Genomic DNA, 22,347 nt, shown 5'->3' with positions numbered 1-22,347 from the left:
GCTGAGATACACGTACGAGCACTAGCACTGCGCCTTTTACAAAATAAATGTTGGTCGAATAAAAGAGAATCCCAGATACAAAAGCGGATTTTATGCGTTAGAATGTCATCTTAAAGGTGAAACCTACATATTTTCAGTAAGTTTTCCTTGTTTCTTCTCCTTGTACTCTCATTTGGATACGAGGAAAGTGTGGATACAACCAGAAATTATTCTGATGTGTATTATTTGACATTATTATCAGATTTTCTCCTGTGAGTGCCGCCGCTATAATGGTGGTTATATCGGGATCTATAGGGCGGCCAAAATGACTCTCATAGGAATAGCATTTTATCTTTGTTTATGCGTTCTGTTACACATATTTTATTACATATTATATCTTCCTTTAACATTGAAAATATAAATTCGTTTCTTCATTTAACCATTTGTATCACTGTGGTTTTCTTGAGAGTTTGCGTTTTCATAAGTGGGAACGTCACCAACACATCCATTGAATGAAACTGCCAGAAGATGAAAAGAAATTGTTAGGCAGGCGATTGATAGTGCATTTTTTTTTTGAAAAAAAGATGGTCCGCTAAACCCAGCATTTATTATTCCCGATAAATTCCTTCGCAAGCAATTCTTCTGAAGGATATGCCTCGATTGCCTATCACCTTAAAAAATATGTCATTCCAAGCGAATCTTACCTGCATTGGTGCGCATATCCTCAAGCACAGAATATACGAGCACATGAGAAGAATTCGTCAACTGGCGTCTAAGTTACTTCCAGGATGAGTTCGAAGTAGAGGAGATGGTGCAAATGCAAAACAATTGAATTTTGAATTTTTGTGGAAACAGCGCGGAACTCGGTTGAAAATAGAGAAACTTAAATTGCCTGGATTCACGAGACAGAAATGATTCCCATAGACACTTTTTGTGTTTTTAGGAATGGAAATCGCTTAAGGAGATTTCCTAGGAGCCACTTAAAAACATTTCTCAAGAAGAGTGAAGAATTTTCAGGAATATAAGAGAATATGGTGATTCTTCAAACATCGAAAAATCTTCATGGGGAGAGGATGAGCGTTGGCATGGGGGAACTTGCTAGCAAAAAAGCGAAGTCTCAACGAGGCGACACACTTTGCGAAATTCGCTGAAGTTCCTGCGAATGCATTAAGTTAACGGCTCTTTGCCATAACGAGGAGATTACTTCACGGTTTTCTGCGCGAGCGGAAACGAACTGCTCGTGAAAAAGTGCTGCTCCTAGGGTTACTCAAATTGTGATGAATGTTGTTGTTTGTCTCGGCGGCTGGAAATGAACAGTCTATATTACTTGAGAAACGTCTAATCCAGAGAAGGATTAGTAGTTTCAGTGAATGAGCTTGGAATTTTCACTTAATTTTAATCTTACGCTCACTTTTTCACTGACGATAGGCAGTGTACCACTCTAAAAGAGACTTTTTTGATCACCCCAGTCATGTGTTAGCTCCATCTGCCACCGCTGGGCACTTCCGAAGTATATAATGCTGTGTACAGCCCTAAATTATCGCCTTCTTTTCAACGGTCGATGAAGGGAGGAGTGTTTAGCACTCTCAAGAACTTGGAAAATCGGTTCGGTCCGATTTATGCTTAACCTGACACACCATATCGTGACCCCTGCTTTTAAAGTAGCACTGAACGGTGAATGATAAACGATAAATGATCACGGATGGAGCATATGTTTTCCCATGGCCGAGCCTCTGATCTACCTATAATGTGGCCCAGGCCAGAGAACTACTGTGTTTCGGGAACCCGTACATATTCAGAGACCGCCACCGTTCGAGAAGTTGCGAGCAGTTCCTTGCGAACTTTATAATCATTTAATAAATCCAGTACGTAACAGAATAGCGTGTGAATCGTGAGAACTACGGAATTAAACGTTTGGGTGACTCGCATTTGCCGTCCAACATTTGTATTTATCATTGAATCCACCCGAAGCTAGGGCTCACATTGTGATCATTGACGCATGAGGCACAGAACAAATAACTCAGGGAAGGTCGGAGGGATCCACAGCGATAAGCATATGGGATGGAAGGCACAATGACGGAAAACTGAGAATTACGAATTACGCATAGGTGTTTTGTAGGTTGCGTAGGAAGTTATATGTAGAATTGAAGCCAATTGAAATCATTTTAACCTTTATAGCATGTGATAGGAAGGAACAAGTTCATTTTCTTCTCTTTTTTTGGTATTTTTCTCAGAAACACGCCTTTTTATGCTCCAAATTCTGGGATCTAACTGGGAAATACGTTCAGTGAATAGTTTTCAGGAGTTAATGTGTTTAGAAAACAAATCAGAAGTCAGCTATTTCTCATGCGGAAATATGTGATTTGTTCTTCTACACGCGATTTTACATACTTAGAACTACAGGGCAGAAAGAGCGGATGTTCGATCGTGGAGGCCATGAATGTGAAAGCATAAAAGGCATCATTTTGCTTTGGATCTAAGCGGATCGGGACGCGTGGTTGAATTCACGAGTTTGCTGCCGTATTTTCACATCAGAGCTCACCTTCTCAAGGTCGATTTTTTTCTTAGATACGTGAGCGCTTCGAGTATGAAAAACCATTCCTGAACAAATGAGTCCCTAGAGAGATTCACACTCAACAACAAGGACAAAACGGGAACAACGACGGCACGTCATGAACCGAACATGGGAATGTCGAGATGAAGATGAATCTGGCGAATTGCATTCAGAAAGCAGAAGCATCGTGAGCGCTGCAAGCACTACAGCTAGAGAAAATCGCAACATTTAGAGCTTGCCAGGATTTTGTTCAGCACTAATTGTTGAGCGGTGCGAAATTGAGTTTGGAGAAATCTGAAGCAGTTTGTGGAAGATGGACTTGAAAAAAATGTTCTTAGTTCGATCTATGTAAGAAAGTCCGGAGTCGATAGAATTTTAGAATAAGTGAAATATATGAATACTTCGACAAAATTCTTCTCCATAGCAAGCATTTTCTAGAAAAAAGTGCTCTGTTATGGTCAAAAGCACAAAGTTTGCTACATTTTCATTTCATTTTTTCAAATCTCGTTACATAGTTCTAAATTCTCACAGAAGAGAAGATACTTTCGAAAAATTTCAAAGAATTTGATCGTAGTTACATACAAAAAATTCACTTAAATAGCTAAATGCCATGTTTTTACTCTTCGGAAAACTCTACCATTAATGGTATTAGAGCAAATCTGCCGGAGATAACGGTGGTTGTTCATCCATATGACAGTACGACTTAAAAAAATGTATGGGAATGAATTCCTTGGTATCAATTCCTTGGCGTGTTTTTCTCCGTTTCCTATCAAAAATCGTTCAGCAAAAAAAGATTGGATACATTTATAAGAGCGATTTTCATAATTACATTGCAAGTTGGATGGTTGTTGATTGAACTGCACTAGCCGATACTAGTGCATGGGGGAGGGGACGACGTTACGATAGTCCAGATGGGTGGAGCAAATTGTGCAACCCCCATAACCCGCTGTAGCCCATGGATTTATTTTTTGATTTTATTAACTCGTCTTGAGATCTACTATCGAGTTAGTTAGTTAGCATTTCCCGTTTTCCACTAAAGAATTGGCGGTTCAATTGTTCCTTCCAGATACACCCCTCACTGATTGATTTTGTCATAAAAGAAACAGCAGTATGCGATGCGAGTTCAGGAAAAATCCAGTGAGAATTCCGTGAATTTCCGGCAATTTGTCGGAAATTGCCCCCACTATTATAACGCGCAGTTTGCTTGCAATTATGATGAGGTAGGTAAAAATTCATTCCAGAAAGTGCAAACCATCTTTTTTGAGCGGTAAAAGTGAGCGTTGTAGATCGAAAATTTGCGCAATGGAAAAAGAAAAACTTTTTAAGCGCACAAAATTCTTGAAACACAAAGAATATGGACTGTGTTGATCTAAAAAAGACGAATTTACTAGGAGAAAATTTGCAAAAAATAAAGTGTGTGTGTTGATCACTGAAGATTAACAGAGTCCTGTTATAAACCCGGTGGGTCAAAGCTTTGCGTGGTGTCGTTGTTCGAGATCTTGTACGGTATCTCTTGAAAAGGTATCAATCATAGTTCACTTACATGTTCTTGGTGAAAAACTGATAGAAAATATATATTTCTTTCTCTTTTCGCAAATTTCTTCTTTATCGGTGGTATTGCTTTCAAAACGTTTGGAAGTACTCTTGAAAATGCTACGATTCTTGTGTGCTATGTTCTTTGGTAGTTTCCTGATCAAAAAGTGATGACAAGTAATAAAATTTTTCTTTTCTTTTTCTTTCGTACGTTTCCTTTGCTTCTGGCATTCCAGAAGAAAGAGAGTTCCTTTCAGTGGATTCCTCTCGGCGGTGATAAAATCCGAAAACACACACTGGTAATTACGAGGCCAACAACTTCGGTTGAGATCTCCAGAGACCCGAAATGTGGCGGTGATACTGGATGGTGCACATTTTCTCACCCTAAAAAAAGTAGTGAAGGGAATTTTTTTCGCAAAAAGCTTGCATTCATGGAATGCTAACTGTTGAACTACTATTTGAAGCCTCGGGCCAAGATTATCCACGGTTATGAGTGGTGTAATTGTCCCGAAAAAAGGGAATGCGCGCACTATCAACGGTTGGATCTATGATTCGACTGAAGAAACAATGGAGTGGATTGAAAAGCGGATGAGCACGAGTGCTTATCAAATTTTGAGAGCTACTGCGCTCTAGCCACGCCCATTTCCGGGAGTCTTCGCCCGCCGCCGATCCTCAACGCCTAAAATATGCTATATATCATCGCAAATCGCAACAGATACGAACGGCGGCTGACCCAGAAGTAAAAGTGTTCACAATTGACCTGGCAATTTCTTCGCGGTCCTCCAAAAGTAACAACCTCGAATCGAAGTCTACGTCAAGATAAATGATGCACTGAGGTGAATAAGCTTAATTTCGAAAGAATAATACCAAGAACCTATCCCAAAATTGCCTCGAGAAAGTGCAGAAGGATTTCAACGCGCCACTGCGGATCGAAAAAAGTGGCAGTGTTCATTTAACGGTCGAATTCGAAGCAAGACGGCGATCGTGACGGATATGCCAGTCACCATATCAGATGACATAAGGGTCATAATAAATGCAGACTGGCTCTCGACTTGTTTAATATTCAGATGTGTTTGATTGGGATGTATGAAGAAGTACAGCTTCGTAGCGAAAAAAGGTAGAAAAATAAGGAGTAAGATCATCTTTTAAAAGTCAGCGGAAGGCAGCAGGCGAGAATCAAATAGGAAATTATGTTTTCTGTTTGATTCTCACCTACTGGCCTCTGCCAGTCCTCAGGCAAGGTAAATATGCCTAGTTGAACTTCTGTTGATGCAAGCCACATACGAAATATGAACAGGCGAATTAGTTGGGCAACAAATTCGCGAAAAACCATTTCCACAATTTATTTGTTCTTTTTAACTTTTTAACTTCAACCAAATAAAAACTTGAGAAAAATACTAAAAAAGAAAAATCTGACAAACATATGAAGTCCGAGGAAAACATCGAGTGAAATAATGATCCCAAATTTGACATGGAAACATTGCCTTTAGGTGTAGGTGTGGACTGTTTCAAACGTTTACTTTCACCGTTTACTTCTACAGTGCCAGTAAACATACTTCAGTTGTGAATATTTGAAACAAGTCAACAAATTGGCTCACCTTTTAACTTTTCTCATTTTAGCGATAAATTCTAGGTGCATAAAAAACAATTGTGTTTATAGGAGAGATTTTTTCTCAAGTAACACTAAATTTCGAAAAATTTCTACAACAAATGTAGATATGGAAATGCACGTTCAAGTTTTGAAAAGAGCACGCCTTATTCATCTGGAGTCACTGAAAGTGGGGGAAATCACAAAAAAAAAGTAACAAAATAAAAAAGTTGTTGCTTGCAACCTTGAAATAGAACCAAAGAGAAGTGAAACCATTCTCAAATCATCCTGTAGATGTGTTCTCATAGTGAGGAAAGAAGCGAGTTCTTCCCAGCACTACCTGTAGACCGGATCAATTTAAACAAAGTTCCAGTTTTGAAAATGTGCATATGTATATGTGGCTTCCATATAGTATTAGATATTTGTTAATATTCTTCGGAAATATCGTGATTTTAATTTTCACTTCGTTTGATTCCTCAGTTAAAACTGAGAAAAAATATATTTCATGGACCAGAATCAGAACTTTGCGCTATTAAAGCCTTAAATTTAATTTATTACCTTAACTTGCTGATCGCTTTTTCATGGTCGCCCTATGATTTTCAAAGCGTCGATGATGATTTTGAGAACTTGCTGGATTACCACCGGTTTCGCACATTCTTAGCATTGCGAGGCATTTAGGTGTGACTATGTAATTGTTGGAAGCAGGTTTTGTTTCTGAAGGAAAAGTAATGATAACAGTTTAAAAAGTTCAACGAGACTACCACCGGTTTCGTCGCACGTCTGTGACTCGTCATTGTTAAGGAACAACGGTCATCAAATCGTCGCAACTCACTGTACTGGAATACCGCAGGGATTTTTCCATATGATTACAGTGAAGCGCTGTGGAATTTTTCGCGAGAAAAAAAGCTGGTGCGTGCATTGCATACATTTCACTAATAGAAATATGAGAAGAATGTAATGGGAAATTGCGCCTGGAATTTTGACACAAAACACATATGAATGTGCTCTATTCTACATCACTACGTAAATCTAAAACGTCGACAACCACAGTCTTCTTCCAAAGCCCCTAGAACAAATCCAATTCGAGGGCAGAGATTTTGTGTGGAGGATCCATCGAGAATACGGAGCGGGAATTTTCGTGACAAGTCAGCCAGTAGAATTCCATTCCACATTCGATTAGGGATTAACGCGTAAAGTACACAGCTGGGTGCAGCGCACTCTTAACAGCTTTGAAATTGACATCAACCATGTGATCGGCGCAAGTACAGCTGAGATACCAGTATTGGAAGATAGCACTGTTTGATAGGTTTGTCATGGACCGAAAACATTGTATGGAAAATTTTCTTCCCTCTCTAAAGTATCGGGAGCGGGAAAAACAAGTAATTAGCTGTACGCATTCTCATTTCTTCATATTCTTGCAGAATGAGAGAAGCATGAATGATCTGAGAATCATTCATGCATTATTCTTTTTGCATCCACTGATGTTTGCAAAGGAGAAGTCCAATGAAAGAGGCAGGGGCAAAGAGGGACTTCTTCAGGAAATGAAAATGCTGATCTTGTATTCAGATGCTCAGCCCTACAGAAAGAGTTGTCGCCAAATTTTCCACTATGTCACCGTTCACAGTACTCAGCTTTCTAACTTGACTGATCAGATGCAGTTAAAAACGCAGCTGTGGATGATAGAAAAACAACAGCACAAATTCGTAAAAAAAATTGCAGCTGTTTGAAATTTTGAAACGTTTTCTTTGTATTGTATTCCATCGAGAGCAACCTGTTTAGAAATTTCCAGACATTCTACGCAAGGGATTTGAACGGCGACTGCTATGGCTGATTTCCTAGAGGTAGAGAGCAAATACTGCGGCATTTCCAATGTGTTGTTATGTATAATATCATGTTGGCTACTTATTTTTTTCTACAGTTTGACAAAAATTAACGGCTGAATGCTAGGACATGCCTTTTTCTCGGGGCTCAGGTAGGAGCTATGTGGTTTTAGAAGCTATATAAGAGCGCAACGTCTCTGGTGTGTCGTAGCTGTAATGTAAATGTATCGACGTCACCTCCGAATGAACATCTTTTACGAGTGGAGGCACGTATACTGCACGCGAGCCCATAAACATCAACGAGGCTTTGGGCAAGAGGGCCACCACTCACGCTACCGTCAACAACTGATTCCGCCGCTTCAACGGGGGACACCTCTTTTGACGATTTGGCACGCAAGAGACGTCCGCACGCTGGATTCGCGGGGGATGCTGAGCTGGAGCTGCTCCCGACAGCCAGACAGTAAATGTCAGAATCTACGTGCGGCAGCTCTGTAAGTTTACTCCACCAATCCGAGAAAAGTGACTGAGACGTGTCGCGACGGTCTTCCACGATAACGCGCTGCCACTCGTCGCCAGCTTGAGCCCCTGGTTTGGAGAACGGTCCTCTGTCTACTCTGTTCCCCAGATCCCACGCCATCCGATACCATTTGTTCCATACCCTCAAATCTTCTCTGAAGCAGAAATTGTTAAATTCTTTCACTTTTAATTTCATGGCTGACCCCTTCCTTGAGTCTCAACCTCCCAGCTTCTGGGGCTAGAGAGTTGTAACACTCCCTGGAAGGTAAAACACTGTGGTAGGTACTCAAGATGCATACATCGACGGATGATCCTTAATGTGTGATTAAAAAACTGTGGAATTGTGAAGGATGTGAGCCGGTTGAAACAATAAATATCTAACCTAACAGTTATATTCCACCAAGGAAGTCACTGTTTATTATTACTTTGCATTTATTGTATTATTATTACTTATTTTGTGACTATTGTAAATAATCGCTTACAGAGTAGGTCTCCATAGACATCCCATATATACTCCACATACACTCAATTGGCTCTTTCGACTGCAGAAGAACCACAGTGCTCTACGGATTTGACCTACTCAGGAGCACAAAATGATTCTCAGCGAAATCGTCTCACCCTAATCCACCCATATTGATCATACAGTAATAGCGTGTATGGTGTGAACTGCAGAAAACCGAATCGCTGAAAAAAATGACTTTCTTAGAAGCGCAGTGCGAATTGTTGCGGCTGCGCCTCACCGTAGTCCAGAAACATTTAGTCATAGTATAATAATTAAAGTATGGTCATATAGTCCATACATCCATACAGATCAGTATGTGAATGCAGAAGGCCTGTCGGCTAATGTATGCCTGTTCCGAAGCGATAGTGGGCAAGGTTTGGTCGGAATCGATTCATCCGCTGAGACTTCTTTTCCGGACAAACATACAAAAGCAAATAAGGGTGTTCAATCTTATATAAGTGGAAAAGAAAAAGTTCATTTGTAGCGGTCCGGTAGGGAAGGGAAGACTACGCAAAGGACTGTTAAGGACGAGACACTGCAGTAAAAAAAGGTCCAAGAAGGAACTTATTTAGAGATTCGAGTACGCAAAATAAAATGAAAAAACATGGAAAAAAAGGAAAAGCAGCAGAAACTTTGTTCGATATAGAATCGAGGAAATTTGAAAATGGATAGACGATAGAATGTCTGACATTGATCGAGATGGGTTCATTCGCATTAGCCAACGTTTTTGGCATTAATTCAGAATAGTTGCAGGTTTTGCGACCTCTCGACAGCTCGACAGTGACTGGCGGGACGAGTCGATGTGTCAGGTCAGTGTTTTTATCCTCCCATATAAGCCTGGCCTCAACTTTACTCAGAAAGGATGATAGGGCTGGTCGGCCTGTTGCGATTTTTAGCCATTGACTGTACAGTCACAGAGAAATCCCTTAGCACTGCGCTACACCAAACCAAAAGCTCAAGAGATTTCAAGATTTAGTGGATTTTACGTAAGGGAGGATTTCGACTAGTTAAGAGTGCAACATGTAGCATATTGCATATGCTGGAAGCCAGGAAGCATATTTTCTTCTTATACAAATAGAATTAGCATTCGCCATTCATTACATTCTATCGTACGCTGCAACACCGAGGTGATCGTGACCATGTCGCCCGCAAATCGCCTGTTTCTTGATTTCTAGTCACGTTAGTTTAGTTTTTTTTGAAGTCACGCAAGTGATTTGTGATTCCAGTCACCTCAGGCACTTTAACTGATACATTGTGTGATCGGCGGAGCAGCGTATAAAAGTCTGATTGCTACCTGTTCGGGGGTGACCTTCCTTGAACCAAATGCGATCCGACGTTTGAGCATACGTGAGTGTACATACTGAGCCTGCACGAGCTATGTACAGTTACATGGTGGAAGGTACCCAGATAGTGCAAAAAGATCTTGTTTCCCGGCACACCGACAAAGTCCAACCCGAACAGATCAGATACCTAGAGTGAACGTAGAATCATTGGTGACAGCTCTTCGTTTCGTTGCGCTGAAAGATCTGAAGGTACTAAGGCACCCGATATCGACAGGCAGTTCAAGCGAGGCATCAAATCTCGCAGGATATGATAGAGCGAGGAGTGCATGGATTCTGTGCGAGCTCTGTAGATCGAGAAGGCTAAGCAAAACTGCCTTCAAGGACGACACGTGTCGGCGGAGGTGCGAGAAGCTGCGTCAAGCAATAATAACAGCCCGCGGACTAAAGGCAGCACACCACGAATCCGACTCAGTGTGGAAATCCGAGGGAAAAGTTAGAGATGGGGTTGTAGATTCCGGAATCTGTTGTGTGGTTCCGATAATCTCTCCTTAGCCGCCATAAAAACGACGTCGAATTTTTTCACGATGATTTCAGTCGAAACGCGCCACATCTACGTGCGGGCGGTGAAGGATCAGTGATGTCTTCTCACGAGTCTATTCAAATGAAACAAGGGAATAGGCTGCTGAGGGAACCGCAACGAACACTCTAACGCACTCCGGAGAAGCCAAAGCGGCTCCCACACCATTTCTTGCAGCGATTAAGGAGCAGAACCACCCATGATTTCGTAATCTACAATTACAATCTACAATCCCATCCCTAACCATTTCCCATTCCCCCATCACGTCAGATTCGTGGTACGCTGGTTTTGAGTGAGCAAGTGAAGTAATGTAATTAATCGATAATGTCGGCCATTGCAGCTTTCCAATGAAATAGTTTCTTTTTGTTGAGAGACGAATTTGTGTGTTGATTCCAACGCATATCCACCTAAGAAATTGGTTTGCACATGAAATGTCAACAGAGCGATAAATTAGGTGCAGAGCTTTGAAAGGCTTTCTTTGTTCCAAGTGCACTTTCAAATGAGAAATTAAAAAAAAAACATTAAAAAATGTTTGTTTCACTATTTTGCATTAACATTCCCAATGATACCTTTTTAACCAAAATAAGTATCTTCTGAGGTTTATAATGAAGGAAAACGACAAATAAAATTAGTAAAGAGATCAAGCCACAAATTTTGGATAGCGTTCTCTACGTTAAATTTTGGACGATTTAAATTTTTGATTTTCTGTGTAAATTTTGCTCAAAAGTCATCTCGCCAGGGCATCCAGAAGACTATTTATGTTCGATTTCTCGAATTCAATTTCTGTTCGATTCATTGTTGGACATATTTTCTGAGCAAAAAAGTCGGGGAATCACATTAATCGGAACCTTAGCACGATTTCCATAGCATTCAGATTTAGAAAATAATGATTTTTAAAGAATCTTCAAATCCTCTCTTGTTGAAACCTCGGCATTTGATAGTGTATTTATGTTTTCTTGTTTTGCCAACGAGGTTTAGGTGAAACTTTTTTATTGGCCTGACGTTTCGACAACTCGTCTTTTTCAAAGGCCTGAAAATGGTTCGAGGTCTTCAATACTATGCATATCCCATCAAACTCCTCCTCTCTCTTCGCCGACCCTCATTATTGTTCCAAGTACACCACGCAAGACCTCAAAAGGAAAACAACTGACCAGTTTCACCGACTAGCGGGGCTAGTGAAGCACTACGTTCTTACACATTGTCACCCAAGACGAATGAGATCTACGCACTGTGCAGTATCCTTAAGTACTGGTGTCTGGATAACGTTAAGGAACTGCATGTGGGGCAATCTTATAGCTCACAGAGTGTTACGAACGGCAAGAAGTCATTGGCAATTGATAAGCACTCATTTTTGTTTCTCATGGACGGATTCCTGACGGAATTCCAGAATGCTTTCAATGCCTTCCTAGCAGACATTTATTTCTCGTGCGCTAATATCGTACATTCTATTTCAAACTCATTTCCATCATGCTTATCATTTTTGTGGCGCCCTTGCAAGGAGAGAGGAGGAGTTTGATGGGATATGCATAGTATCAAAGAGCCATTTTCAGGCCTTTGAAAAAGACGAGTTTGTCGGAACGTCAGGCCAATAAAAAAGTTTCACCTAAACCTCGCTGGCAAAACAAGAAAACATAGATTTTTAAAGAAATGAAGCAGGAAGAGGAAGTTGGAAAATTCAGAGAAGGCGAAGGTTGTGCCCACGAGGTCTCTCTGATGAAAAGGAAGTGAAATTCGTGAATACTACGCTATTATAGTATTTTCGAATTTCCACGGAAATCTTCGATGATAGGTTTCATCCATTAAGGAATGAAGACGTAGTTTGCAAATATCGCAACAGAACATGAAGTCCCCCAATATATGTAGAAAACAGATAGAATAGATAGGCAGGAAGCAGCAGTCGAGCATTTTACAAGACGAAGCAACCCTTTACACTCAAAAAATTGACGGAGCGGTGCAGCCTTAAGTGGAACCACACGCGAAACTATAAAACGATAATGGAACTACATGTATTATACCCTAAACAAGTAATGAGATCCATTTCATGAAGTTTCATTCCGTCCTGCCTTGGGTACGGTGCTTTGCGGTGTAGGCTAGACAGCGCCTTACTTTTGGTCTCTGTTTTCTGAATTAGTAGGAGTTTTACACAATTTCGTTGCGATACTTGTAATCTACTTTCGGAACTTTAAACTGATGGGTAGAATTAGACAACAAAAAGTTCCCTCAACACCGCCTAGTTTTAGTGGAAAGTTATGGCACCAACAAAGTAGGGATTGCCCAAAGAAGTATTAGATCGCATGAAATTACCCATTGCCACTCACTGCTTTGAACACACATTTCATATGAAGAACTATAGAAATAATCCGCCCATAAAAAATAGACACGTAGAACGAGAGAGGTGACATAGAATCCTATACATTTATATGTTGGCTTGATATATAGTTTTTTTATGTTCAAGGTTTTTTTTTTCATTTTTGTGGATCAGCAACTACAGAAAATTTCGCTCACCTCGGTCTCTCCATTTGACACATTTTCAAACTCTTCACTTTTTTACAAGATAAAATAGGTAAGATAACAATTATTTTAGGCTAAATTACCATTGTTTTTTTTAGTTTAGTGATCAATAACATTAACTACGCATAACGAGTCCATTTTTGTAAGAAGAAGATCCAAAAATGTTTAAATTTGGATTTTTAGATTCGTTATCTTTAAGATTCTTCGAAAATTTAGGCGTATTCTGAAGTAAGTGTTTGACATTAGATAAAATAATTTTCTGTTCACAAATATGCATTCTTGAGTGCGTTCTCATTAATTTTTAACCTCCCAGACATCCTAAAAGGAAAACAATCACAAAACGAGGCAAACAAAGACTGACCTAATTGTCTTAATTGTACAGGAAACAGAAGTGTAGAATATTTTTAATCGCTTTCCAAGCTATATTTGAAAAAAAAGCCAAAACTCACTGCAACTGTCTAATCTGTGAGCTCCTTTTTAAGAGGTTTTTGAAAACACTTTCTTCTATAACCGGTTTTAGTTTTTGGGTCTACTACACAGAAGGAAGAAGTGCAAAATACGAAATTGGAAAATCTAATTAGTCTCTCGAAAAAAGAAGAAAAGAAATCCCTCTAGTTTGAATCAAAATATTCTCGATTAGAGAGATGTCCTTCCACTCTTCCTCCTCAAATTTCTGAACTAGAGCAAGAAAATCAAACAAATAAAAAAGGATAAGCTAGGCGTATCAATCCGCCTGGGATGTGCCAGCGCGTCTGACTACACTTCGTACTCGCTGAGGTTTTATGAAGCCATGATGGCCTATACAACGGCTTGCGGGGGCAGGCCGATGTATCGGGTCAGCGTTTTTATCCTATCACAGAAGTCCGAGACCAATTTTTCGATCCAGGAGGGGTGAAAGGCTTGATAGAGGTTTCGAACCATGGGTTGTGCAGCCGCAGCCGGTCCTTTCACCGATTGCGCCACATTCGTTTCCAATCAAGAAAGTCTATGAAAACTGGAAAAGAGTAAGCTGGTTATGGTTGTTGTGATCAGGGCAGATGGAGCAAACCTGCGGTAATGCGTTTGAAAAACTATTTGCGTGCCAGATTTCATGGAGTGGTTTAGAATAATTATCGCAATAACCATAACTTTAAAAAAGAGAGGTCATTAAATCCGCCTATAATATCAGTCCATGAGCAAAAATTTGAAAACGAGAAGGGCAGAGAGAAATATCTGTAGGTTGTCGCCCGCTGCTAGCTTTAGCTGGCCATACATAAATTTTATCGCTGCAAATCAAAGAGACATTTGTTCTCGTTGCCAAAACTGAACGTCGCCTACTCCCAATGGGCGCCTCATAGGAGTGTAATGGAGTCAGACATAAAGCCGTTGTGCTTGACCAAAGACAGCTGCCGATGAACTCTGATATCACTCTCATGAGAGATTTGAACCTGCTGCAACGTCCTCCCCTCACAGAAAACCCAACGTTTTTCTTTAAGATTTTTGTTACTTAATTTTTAAGACAGATCAAAAACTTTTCTAGTCAAGAAAACTGATGGAGGAAGAGAAGCGACCCATCTCCTTTAAACAATTTCCTCATAGGAGAAGGGCAAAGTTTCGATTGGGGCGTTCTAACGTCGTTCTTTTTCTGATTTGTGTAACGGTTCATTTATGATCACGAATGTGTACCAATCATCTGATTTTAAATGTCTTCCAGATGCCTCAGTTCTCAAAACAAGTCCTGGGTTTTCTCGTGAGCAAAGAGAATCAGTTAACCAGCAGTAAGTAAAAACGAGTAGTTTTAACTGAAAATAATAGTACTGTATTTATTCATATTGGGGTTGATTTTGGCTTCGAAAAAAAAGAAAAAAGAATGAGCCAGACGGTCGAATGTGAAACGTTGACGGTGAAACATTGTCAGGTGTCTCTCGAGCTTTAATAATAACTTGCCTGGACGTCCGGCTAAAGCCGGACTTCAGGCTTTTTTTGCTGTTCGCTTCGCTCCTCTTCATCGATCAATGAGAAATAACAGTAGCGACATTTTTGTAAAATTAGAATTGCTTTTTTTCTATCAACTTTTCCTTCACTTTTTTGAATCCAAAATTTAAGCATAGATGAAAGACTTTCCCTAAACGCTCAGCTCTACATTTGGAGAATATACTTCTCTCAAATCTCCACAATTTGGAAACATCATTTGAAGAAGTTCGAGTTTCCTCCGTTTCCAACTATTAGCAAAGAATGATGTGCTAACATGAAGATGTGAATATCACTATCGTAGTGATAAAAATAACGTTCTACTTCATATCGCGTAAACTGTTGGCTACTATGTATTGCATTTAAGCAGCCGTTCGTACGTTTCCTTTTTTTTTTGAAGGAAAGATGTTAGCAGCACCGGGAAGACATGGTGGGAAATAGATATGCGAAGGAACCACAGAAACCCATTTTACTGCGTTGTGGATCTCGCGCACCAATCCGATGCAGTGAAACCCATTTCTTCCCTCTCTATAGCTTTGTGGCACTGGCGCATCATTTCGACCTCGTGGGACCCGTCCCACCCCATTTTACAGCTATTTGGCTCGGAGCACGAATTCGATGCCGTAGGACCCGTCTCACCCAGTTTTACCGCGTTTGGGCTCCAGCGCAAAAAAACCGGCGCCATGGTATTCGTCTCCTTCTCTTTTTGGGAATTCCTGACTGAGACACGCACACGCACACGCACACACGTGACTGAATACGCCCGTTATTATACAGGATGATAGTTTGCAAATTTGGAAGTATACATTCACATAAAAGTTTATTTACCCTCACCAACATATGAGGGAAACTAACTTGCCTTAACAGACATTTCCTACAGGTTTGGACAATGGTGAAGAGGTAGAGTGCTCACCTATCAGGTGCATAGCGATGGTTCGACACCTCATCCGTGCAGTTTTGCATCATTATGGAGGATTTTCGTGACACACAGACAACCACAAACACAAACACAAACACTCACACACACACACAAGGACTAAGCGCGTGATTATATAGCATGATGATGATGATGATGATAGTAATAATAAAAATAAAAATAATAATAATAATAATAATAATAATAATCATGATCATGATATATAATAACGGCATTCTTAATAAATATATCATGTTGTCATGATCTACTATATAATAACGGGCTTATTCTGTCACGTGTGTGTGTGTGTGTGTGTGTGTGTGTGTGTGTGTGTGTGTGTGTGTGTGTGTGTGTGTGTGTGTGTGTGTGTGTGTGTGTGTGTGTGTGTCAGTCACGAAATTCAAAATGAGGGGTGCGACGGGTCCATCGGCGCCAGATAGCCTTAGAAGGGGGTGCGACGGGTCCATCGGCGCCAGATAGCCTTAGAAGGGGGTGCGACGGGTCCATCGGCGCCAGATAGCTTTAGAAGGGGGTGCGACGGGTCCATCGGCGCCAGATAGCCTTAGAAGGGGGTGCGACGGGTCCATCGGCGTCGGATACCTATAGAAGGGGGTGCGACGGGTCCATCGGCGCCAGATAGCCTTAGAAGGGGGTGCGACGGGTCCACGGCGTCGGATACCTATAGAAGGGGGTGCGACGGGTCCAAGACGTCGGATACCTATAGAAGGGGGTGCGACGGGTCCATCGGCGCCAGATAGCCTTAGGGTCCATCGGCGCCAGATAGCCTTAGAAGGGGGTGCGACGGGTCCATCGGCGCCAGATAGCCTTAGAAGGGGGGACGGGTATCGGCGCCAGATAGCCTTAGAAGGGGGTGCGACGGGTCCATCGGCGTCAGATACCTATAGAAGGGGGTGCGACGGGTCCATCGGCGCCAGACACGCTATAAAAGGGGTGCGACGGGTCCACCGGCGCCAAATACGTATAGAAGGGTGGACGGGTCCGTGTGCATATTCCTTTTTGTTCGCTTCAAGTTTGTCGCATGCCGTCTCAGAAAGTGGAAACACGGGTCCAAACGGCTGCCTAAATAAAGCCAGATGTTTAGATGAGGTGCGACGGGTCTTTATCAGCACCAGATAGCCTTACACGGGGGTGCACTTTGGTCCAACATCGTTCTGATACCTATGGAACAGAGGGTGCCCATACCGGGTCCTTAAATCGGCGCCAGATAGCCTATGAAGGGGTGTTTGCGACGGGTCCATCGGCGCCAGATAGCCTTAGAAGGGGGTGCGACGGGTCCAAGACGTCGGATACCTATAGAAGGGGGTGCGACGGGTCCAAGACGTCGGATACCTATAGAAGGGGGTGCGACGGGTCCACCGGCGCCAGACAGCTATAGAAGGGGGTGCGACGGGTCCACCGGCGCCAGATACCTATAGAAGGGGGTGCGACGGGTCCACCGGCGCCAGATACCTATAGAAGGGGTTGCGACGGGCCCATCGGCGTCGGACTGGTGCGCCGGCGCCAGATAGCTATAAAATGGGCTGCGACGGGTCCCGCGGCGTCAGATTGGTGCGCAATAACTTCGTGTGCATGACGCAAAAGATAGATGGTTGCAGTCGTTTGATAGCAGTGGTCACAGAACGCTTTGCTTTTCATCTTTATGACTCCTCCGCGTGACTATTTCCTTCTTCGTTCGCCTCACGTTCGTAGCATGCCGTTCTCAGAAAGTGGAAATACTCATGCATACAGCTGCTTAAATAGTAGCAAGATGTTTACGTGATCTGACGTGGAACGTTATCTTTATCAGTAGGATGATGTCTTTCACGTCATTTTATGTTAAAACATCATTCTATGATAACTATTGAGGGGAATCAGGAGGAATACCCATACTTCGAGTAATGCTTTAAAATAGTATCTACATTAATCTGGCATCGAAGGAGTGTTTGTCGCTGATGGTTGAATATTCTCCAAATGTAGAATTGACGCGTTTAGAAGGAAAGCTCCGTAATCTTTCGCCTCAATTTATAATATAAAGAAGAGAAGGAAAGCGTTGTTTAAAAAAATCTAATTTTACAGAAAACACAACTACTATTAACTTTCATCTTTTGATCAGTGAAGGGGAGCGAAGCTAAAACCACCGAAAGTCTGAAGTCCGGCTTTAGCCGGACATTCAGACTGGTATGTAATAACGGGTTTATTCTGTCACGTGTGTGTGTGTGTGTCAGTCACGAAATTCAAAAAAGGGGGTACGACGGGTCCACCGGTGTCGAGTTGGTGCCTCGACGCTAGAAAGCTATAAAATTGATTGCGACGGGTCCATCGGCGCCAGATACCTTTAGAAGGGGATGTGACGGGTCCACCGGCGCCAGATACCTATAGAAACGGGTGCGACGGGTCCAACGGTGCCAGATTGCTATAACATGGGGTGCGACGGATCCACCGGCACCAGTTCAAAGGGGGTGCGACCCGGTCCATTGGCGTCGGAATAAATTAGTGTGCATGACGCTAGAAGGAATAAAATGGTTGCAGTCGTTTCATAGCCGTGACCACTGGGCGATTTGCTCTTCACCTTTATGACTCCTCGGTGCCTATTTCCTTCTTCTCGCCTAACGGTGTAGCTGGCGTTCCAGAAGTGGAAACCCGCTGCAAATGGTTGCTATAAATTAGTAGTTATGTTTATGTGATCTGACGTGGAACGTTATCTTTATCAGTAGGATAATGTCTTTCACGTCATTTAATGTTAAAACATCAACTATTGGGAGAAATCAAGAGGAATACCCATACTTCGAGTAATGCTTTCAAATTGTATCTATATTATTCTGGCATCGAAGGAGTGTTTGTAGCTGATGGTCGAATATTCTTCAAATGTAGAATTGACGCGTTTAGAAGAAAAACTCCGTAATCTTTCGCCTTAATTTATAATATAAAGAAGAGAAGGAAAGCGTTGTTAAAAAAAAAAATCTAATTTTACAGAAAACACTACTACTATTAACTTTCATTGATCAGTGAAGGGGAGCGAAGCTAAAACCACCGAAAGTCTGAAGTCCGGCTTTAGCCGGACATTCAGACTGGTAATAATAATAACAACAATAATAATAATAATAATAATAATAATAATAATAATTAATAATAATATTAATAACAATATTAATAAGAATAATAATAATAACAGTAATAATAATAACAATAATAATAATAACAATAATAAAAATAATGATAACAATAATAAAAATAATAATAATAATAATAATAATAATAATAATAATAATAATAATAATAATAATAATAATAATAATAATAATAATAATAATAATAATAATAATGGCTCTTAGTGTATGACCTGTTTGAATTAGTATGTATTTTCGATGCAGCTACGAGTTCCCGCGGTTCTCATCGGTCTAGAAATAGATGAGAATCTGATGAGGTCAACCAGAAATTACGTACATAGATAAGAAGTAGTTGGTGATCGGCGAAACAAACACTGCTGGATCTTTGTCAACGATTGCTATCGCTTACTATTGTTAAGGCGATCATGCAATGCAAGGATGGACAGCGTCACGAAAGAATCAAAACTGCTTTGGAGCTGGACGATGTTAAAGGCATCATCGCAAGGAATTGGGAGTGTAATGAGATCTCTCCATGAAAAGATAGAAAGAGCGGTGTAGATCGCGAGTATGAGCGCGTTACGCTCAAACCCCCCAGCTGTGCTGAAAAACGGGGAATTGGAAAATTTTCCAACGAGACACCTGACAACGTGTCACCGATGTGCGCAAAAGCATGTGCGCTGCGTCTTCAAGCATCAGCAGCTCATTGATTGTTCGACAAGGCCGATTCTCATGCCAATTTTCAGTACAACGAGAGAGAAATGGTGGTGATCGCCCTTATACTCGCCATGTACAGGGCTTCTTCCATCTTTTCGTTGAGAGGTCCCAACATCGACGATTTTGTGGAAGGTTGCCTTTAATGCATTTCCGTTAATTTGCTTAGTTCTTAACAAGAGTCTTCATTCATGTGGGATAGTTCAGGACGTTGTCGATATCCGACGTTAGTTTCCTCGCTGTGGAGAAGTATGAACTAGATTTTTTGCTATACATATGAATACTGAAACAAAAAAAAATGGACCTTGGACAAGTCCTAAACTCGAATCAATAACGTTCAATCCATATTTGACGTTCTGAATGTATACACTTCCAAGATGAGTCCTTTGTAACGGAGATTCCGGAAAAAAATCAGCACGTATCTGAGGAACTTTTAGAAAGGGAAACTCTCTTTTCCAAGAACAACTTCTTCCTACCTCGATTACTTCATTCATTTATTTATGCATAATAAAAGGAAATTCCAACGAAGACTAAACGATTTGTCGTGGGTATGAATAGGTAAGAAACAGGCTGAGGAGAGATGTAGCGAGGAGGATTGGAGAACGGAGAAAAATACTAAACAGCTAAAGAGAGCCAGGGTCAGTGCTTAGTTAGGAGTAGAAAGTCTGGCTGCTTCTGAACTCAGCAGTGGAAACAGTTTTGCAGAATAGGAATGACTCCTGAGGGCAACGTAAATTAAAGCCCGTCTGACCATTAGTTAAGAGCATTCGCAGCTTGTCAGAAACTCCATTCACAAAGTGTCTTTTAATCTGTGTAGCCGCATTTGCGGGATTTGCAGAGCCGACCATTGTACAGGCACGAAAAGGGGCAGAAAACGGTGGTGAGCATTCAGAGACAAATGTCAAGGAGACATTGGAAAACCGAGAGCACAATTGCTTCAAATGTATTATATAAGCAATGAGAAAAATAAAAATAAGAAAGTGTTTATTCCGAAGCACATCATCCATGTCGGAGATTCATACTTTCTGTATTCGTTTCGAAGAAAGTCGCAAAAGTAAAACTATTTGTTCACAAGCAAAATCCAGGATATAAGTGGAAAGATGGAAGAAACTTAAAGGAATCACCCCATGAATGTGAGGTGGTACGGATTTTAAGTGGAGTATTCGTATAACCGTTGATTATGGAGAGAAGGCTGATTCCGTCCATTTCCTCCTAACTGCCGTAAAAAAACGGTCCCGAATATACGGCTTCGAGCGTTCCGGCGCGCTATTTTCTAAAACGAATTCGATTGGAGCGCGCCAGCCTTGTGCATGCGCCGCGTCTTCGTTTTTTACGTTTTTTACGGCAATTAGGAAGAGATGGACAGAATCACCTCCCCCCCTTTCCATAATCTACTATGCCGTATACGAATACTCCACCTGAAATCTGCACCACCTCAGATTCGTGGGGTGATGCCTTTAAGGAGAGGAAGAAAAATTCATTTTGTGTGTAAGAAAGGAAACTCGTCAAAAAAGGCGGTGCAAACATGCACCGACAGAAATTTCCAGAGAGTGGAAAACAATAATGGTATGCTCGAAGTCATGGGATGAGATGAAGCCAATCTCTGAGAGGAAATACAATTTTGCTGCTGCACAGCTATGGAGCTTTGGCTACAGACTGAAAGTGTAACGGAAATGCGGGAAATTTCTCCTCATTAAAATTTCATGAAACTAAAACCAGCTTTCAGTTAATTGCAGTGGGGATATAGATTGTGTGTGCGCCGCGTGGTTCTTGCCTTGGTGCTGAGGATGGAACAGAGGGAGACATTCGATGACATTTCAAAGTTAGGAAACCACTTTTCCTTCAGGAAAAAAGGCAAAAAAGTGCCTTTAGTCGTAAAACCCTTTAAAATCTTTCAACCACCTTTCTGGAATGAGAAACCTAATCCAATTAATAAATACTAAGAATAAAGGTCTAGCGGGTTCAAAAAATTAGAACAAAAGTAAATGCACAAAATATTTATTTTTCTTAAAATATACCAAATTTTTTCTGGATAGTGTTTTTCTTCATGCCTTATTTGAAGAGATCTTTTTAAATGTGCTCTCAACAAGATACCCCTCAGGTGACATTTCCACAATGCGCTTCTGTGTCCACAACCGCCTTTGCCGTACGTAACTCATGGTCTAGAACGAACCTACAGACAAGCTAATTTTGTGAATTTGATCTACAGACGAGGGTTCTGTTTATAAAACAATGTGATGTCTAAGGTTTTTGAAAGGAAACGGTATTTATGCGTTTTTCTTTCAAACACCTTAGACATATGAAAAGTGCAAATAAATGCCTCTTCTTATTTCTTGCCTAAAAACAAAGATCCACAATGAAGAAGAAGAGAAATAACTTAGAAACTAATCTTCTTTGAAAGTAAGATAAAAGATCAAAGTAAGGTAAAACTCATACCTTCTTCAGCATGGATGCTGCTTTATCCATAGCTGCTCACATGAAGCACTCGTGCCCTGATGAACACCGAAACCTGGAAGAGAAAAGCCGTGATGGCTGACAGAAAAGGTCGAGACGACTACACGGATATTACGGCGTGTTACTTTGAACGAGTTTGGGCCACAGAGAAAAAGTGCACTCACTATCACTCTATTTTTCCGACTCCAAATACTAAGCATTAGTTTCTCAACTGGATTAGTCTGTTTGCAGAAAAAAAGAATCAATAGAGGGATGAAAAATTGAAAATAAGCTTGTTTGCCGCCTGAATGGCTCAGTCAGATAAATTCCCACTAAATTACGGTAGTCTCACCAAGGATTTGGCTTG

The 22,347-nt window shown here is 41.1% G+C and overlaps 2 protein-coding genes across 2 annotated transcripts in view; both read right to left on the bottom strand.

Moving 5' to 3' along the window:
- RB195_001299 (uncharacterized protein) overlaps positions 1–22,013 on the bottom strand; it is a gene marked incomplete at both ends in the record, with an annotated part of 36,063 nt that extends 14,050 nt beyond the window's left edge. The window contains one exon of the mRNA XM_064198014.1: positions 21,984–22,013. Coding sequence (XP_064053895.1) covers positions 21,984–22,013 — 30 coding nt within the window. The remainder of the gene's footprint in view (positions 1–21,983) is intronic.
- On the bottom strand, positions 7,644–8,186 carry RB195_001300 (uncharacterized protein; the record flags this gene model as incomplete). Its single annotated transcript, XM_064198017.1, has 1 exon — positions 7,644–8,186. The coding sequence occupies one exon, from the start codon at positions 8,184–8,186 to the stop codon at positions 7,644–7,646; it is 543 nt and encodes a 180-aa protein (XP_064053896.1).
- Positions 22,014–22,347: the final 334 nt, after the last annotated feature.

The sequence above is a fragment of the Necator americanus genome, chromosome IV (assembly GCF_031761385.1).
Source record: "Necator americanus strain Aroian chromosome IV, whole genome shotgun sequence".
Taxonomy (NCBI): Eukaryota; Metazoa; Nematoda; class Chromadorea; order Rhabditida; family Ancylostomatidae; genus Necator; species Necator americanus.
Note: the sequence above shows the minus strand (reverse complement) of the source record. Positions and strands in the feature narration are given on the sequence as shown.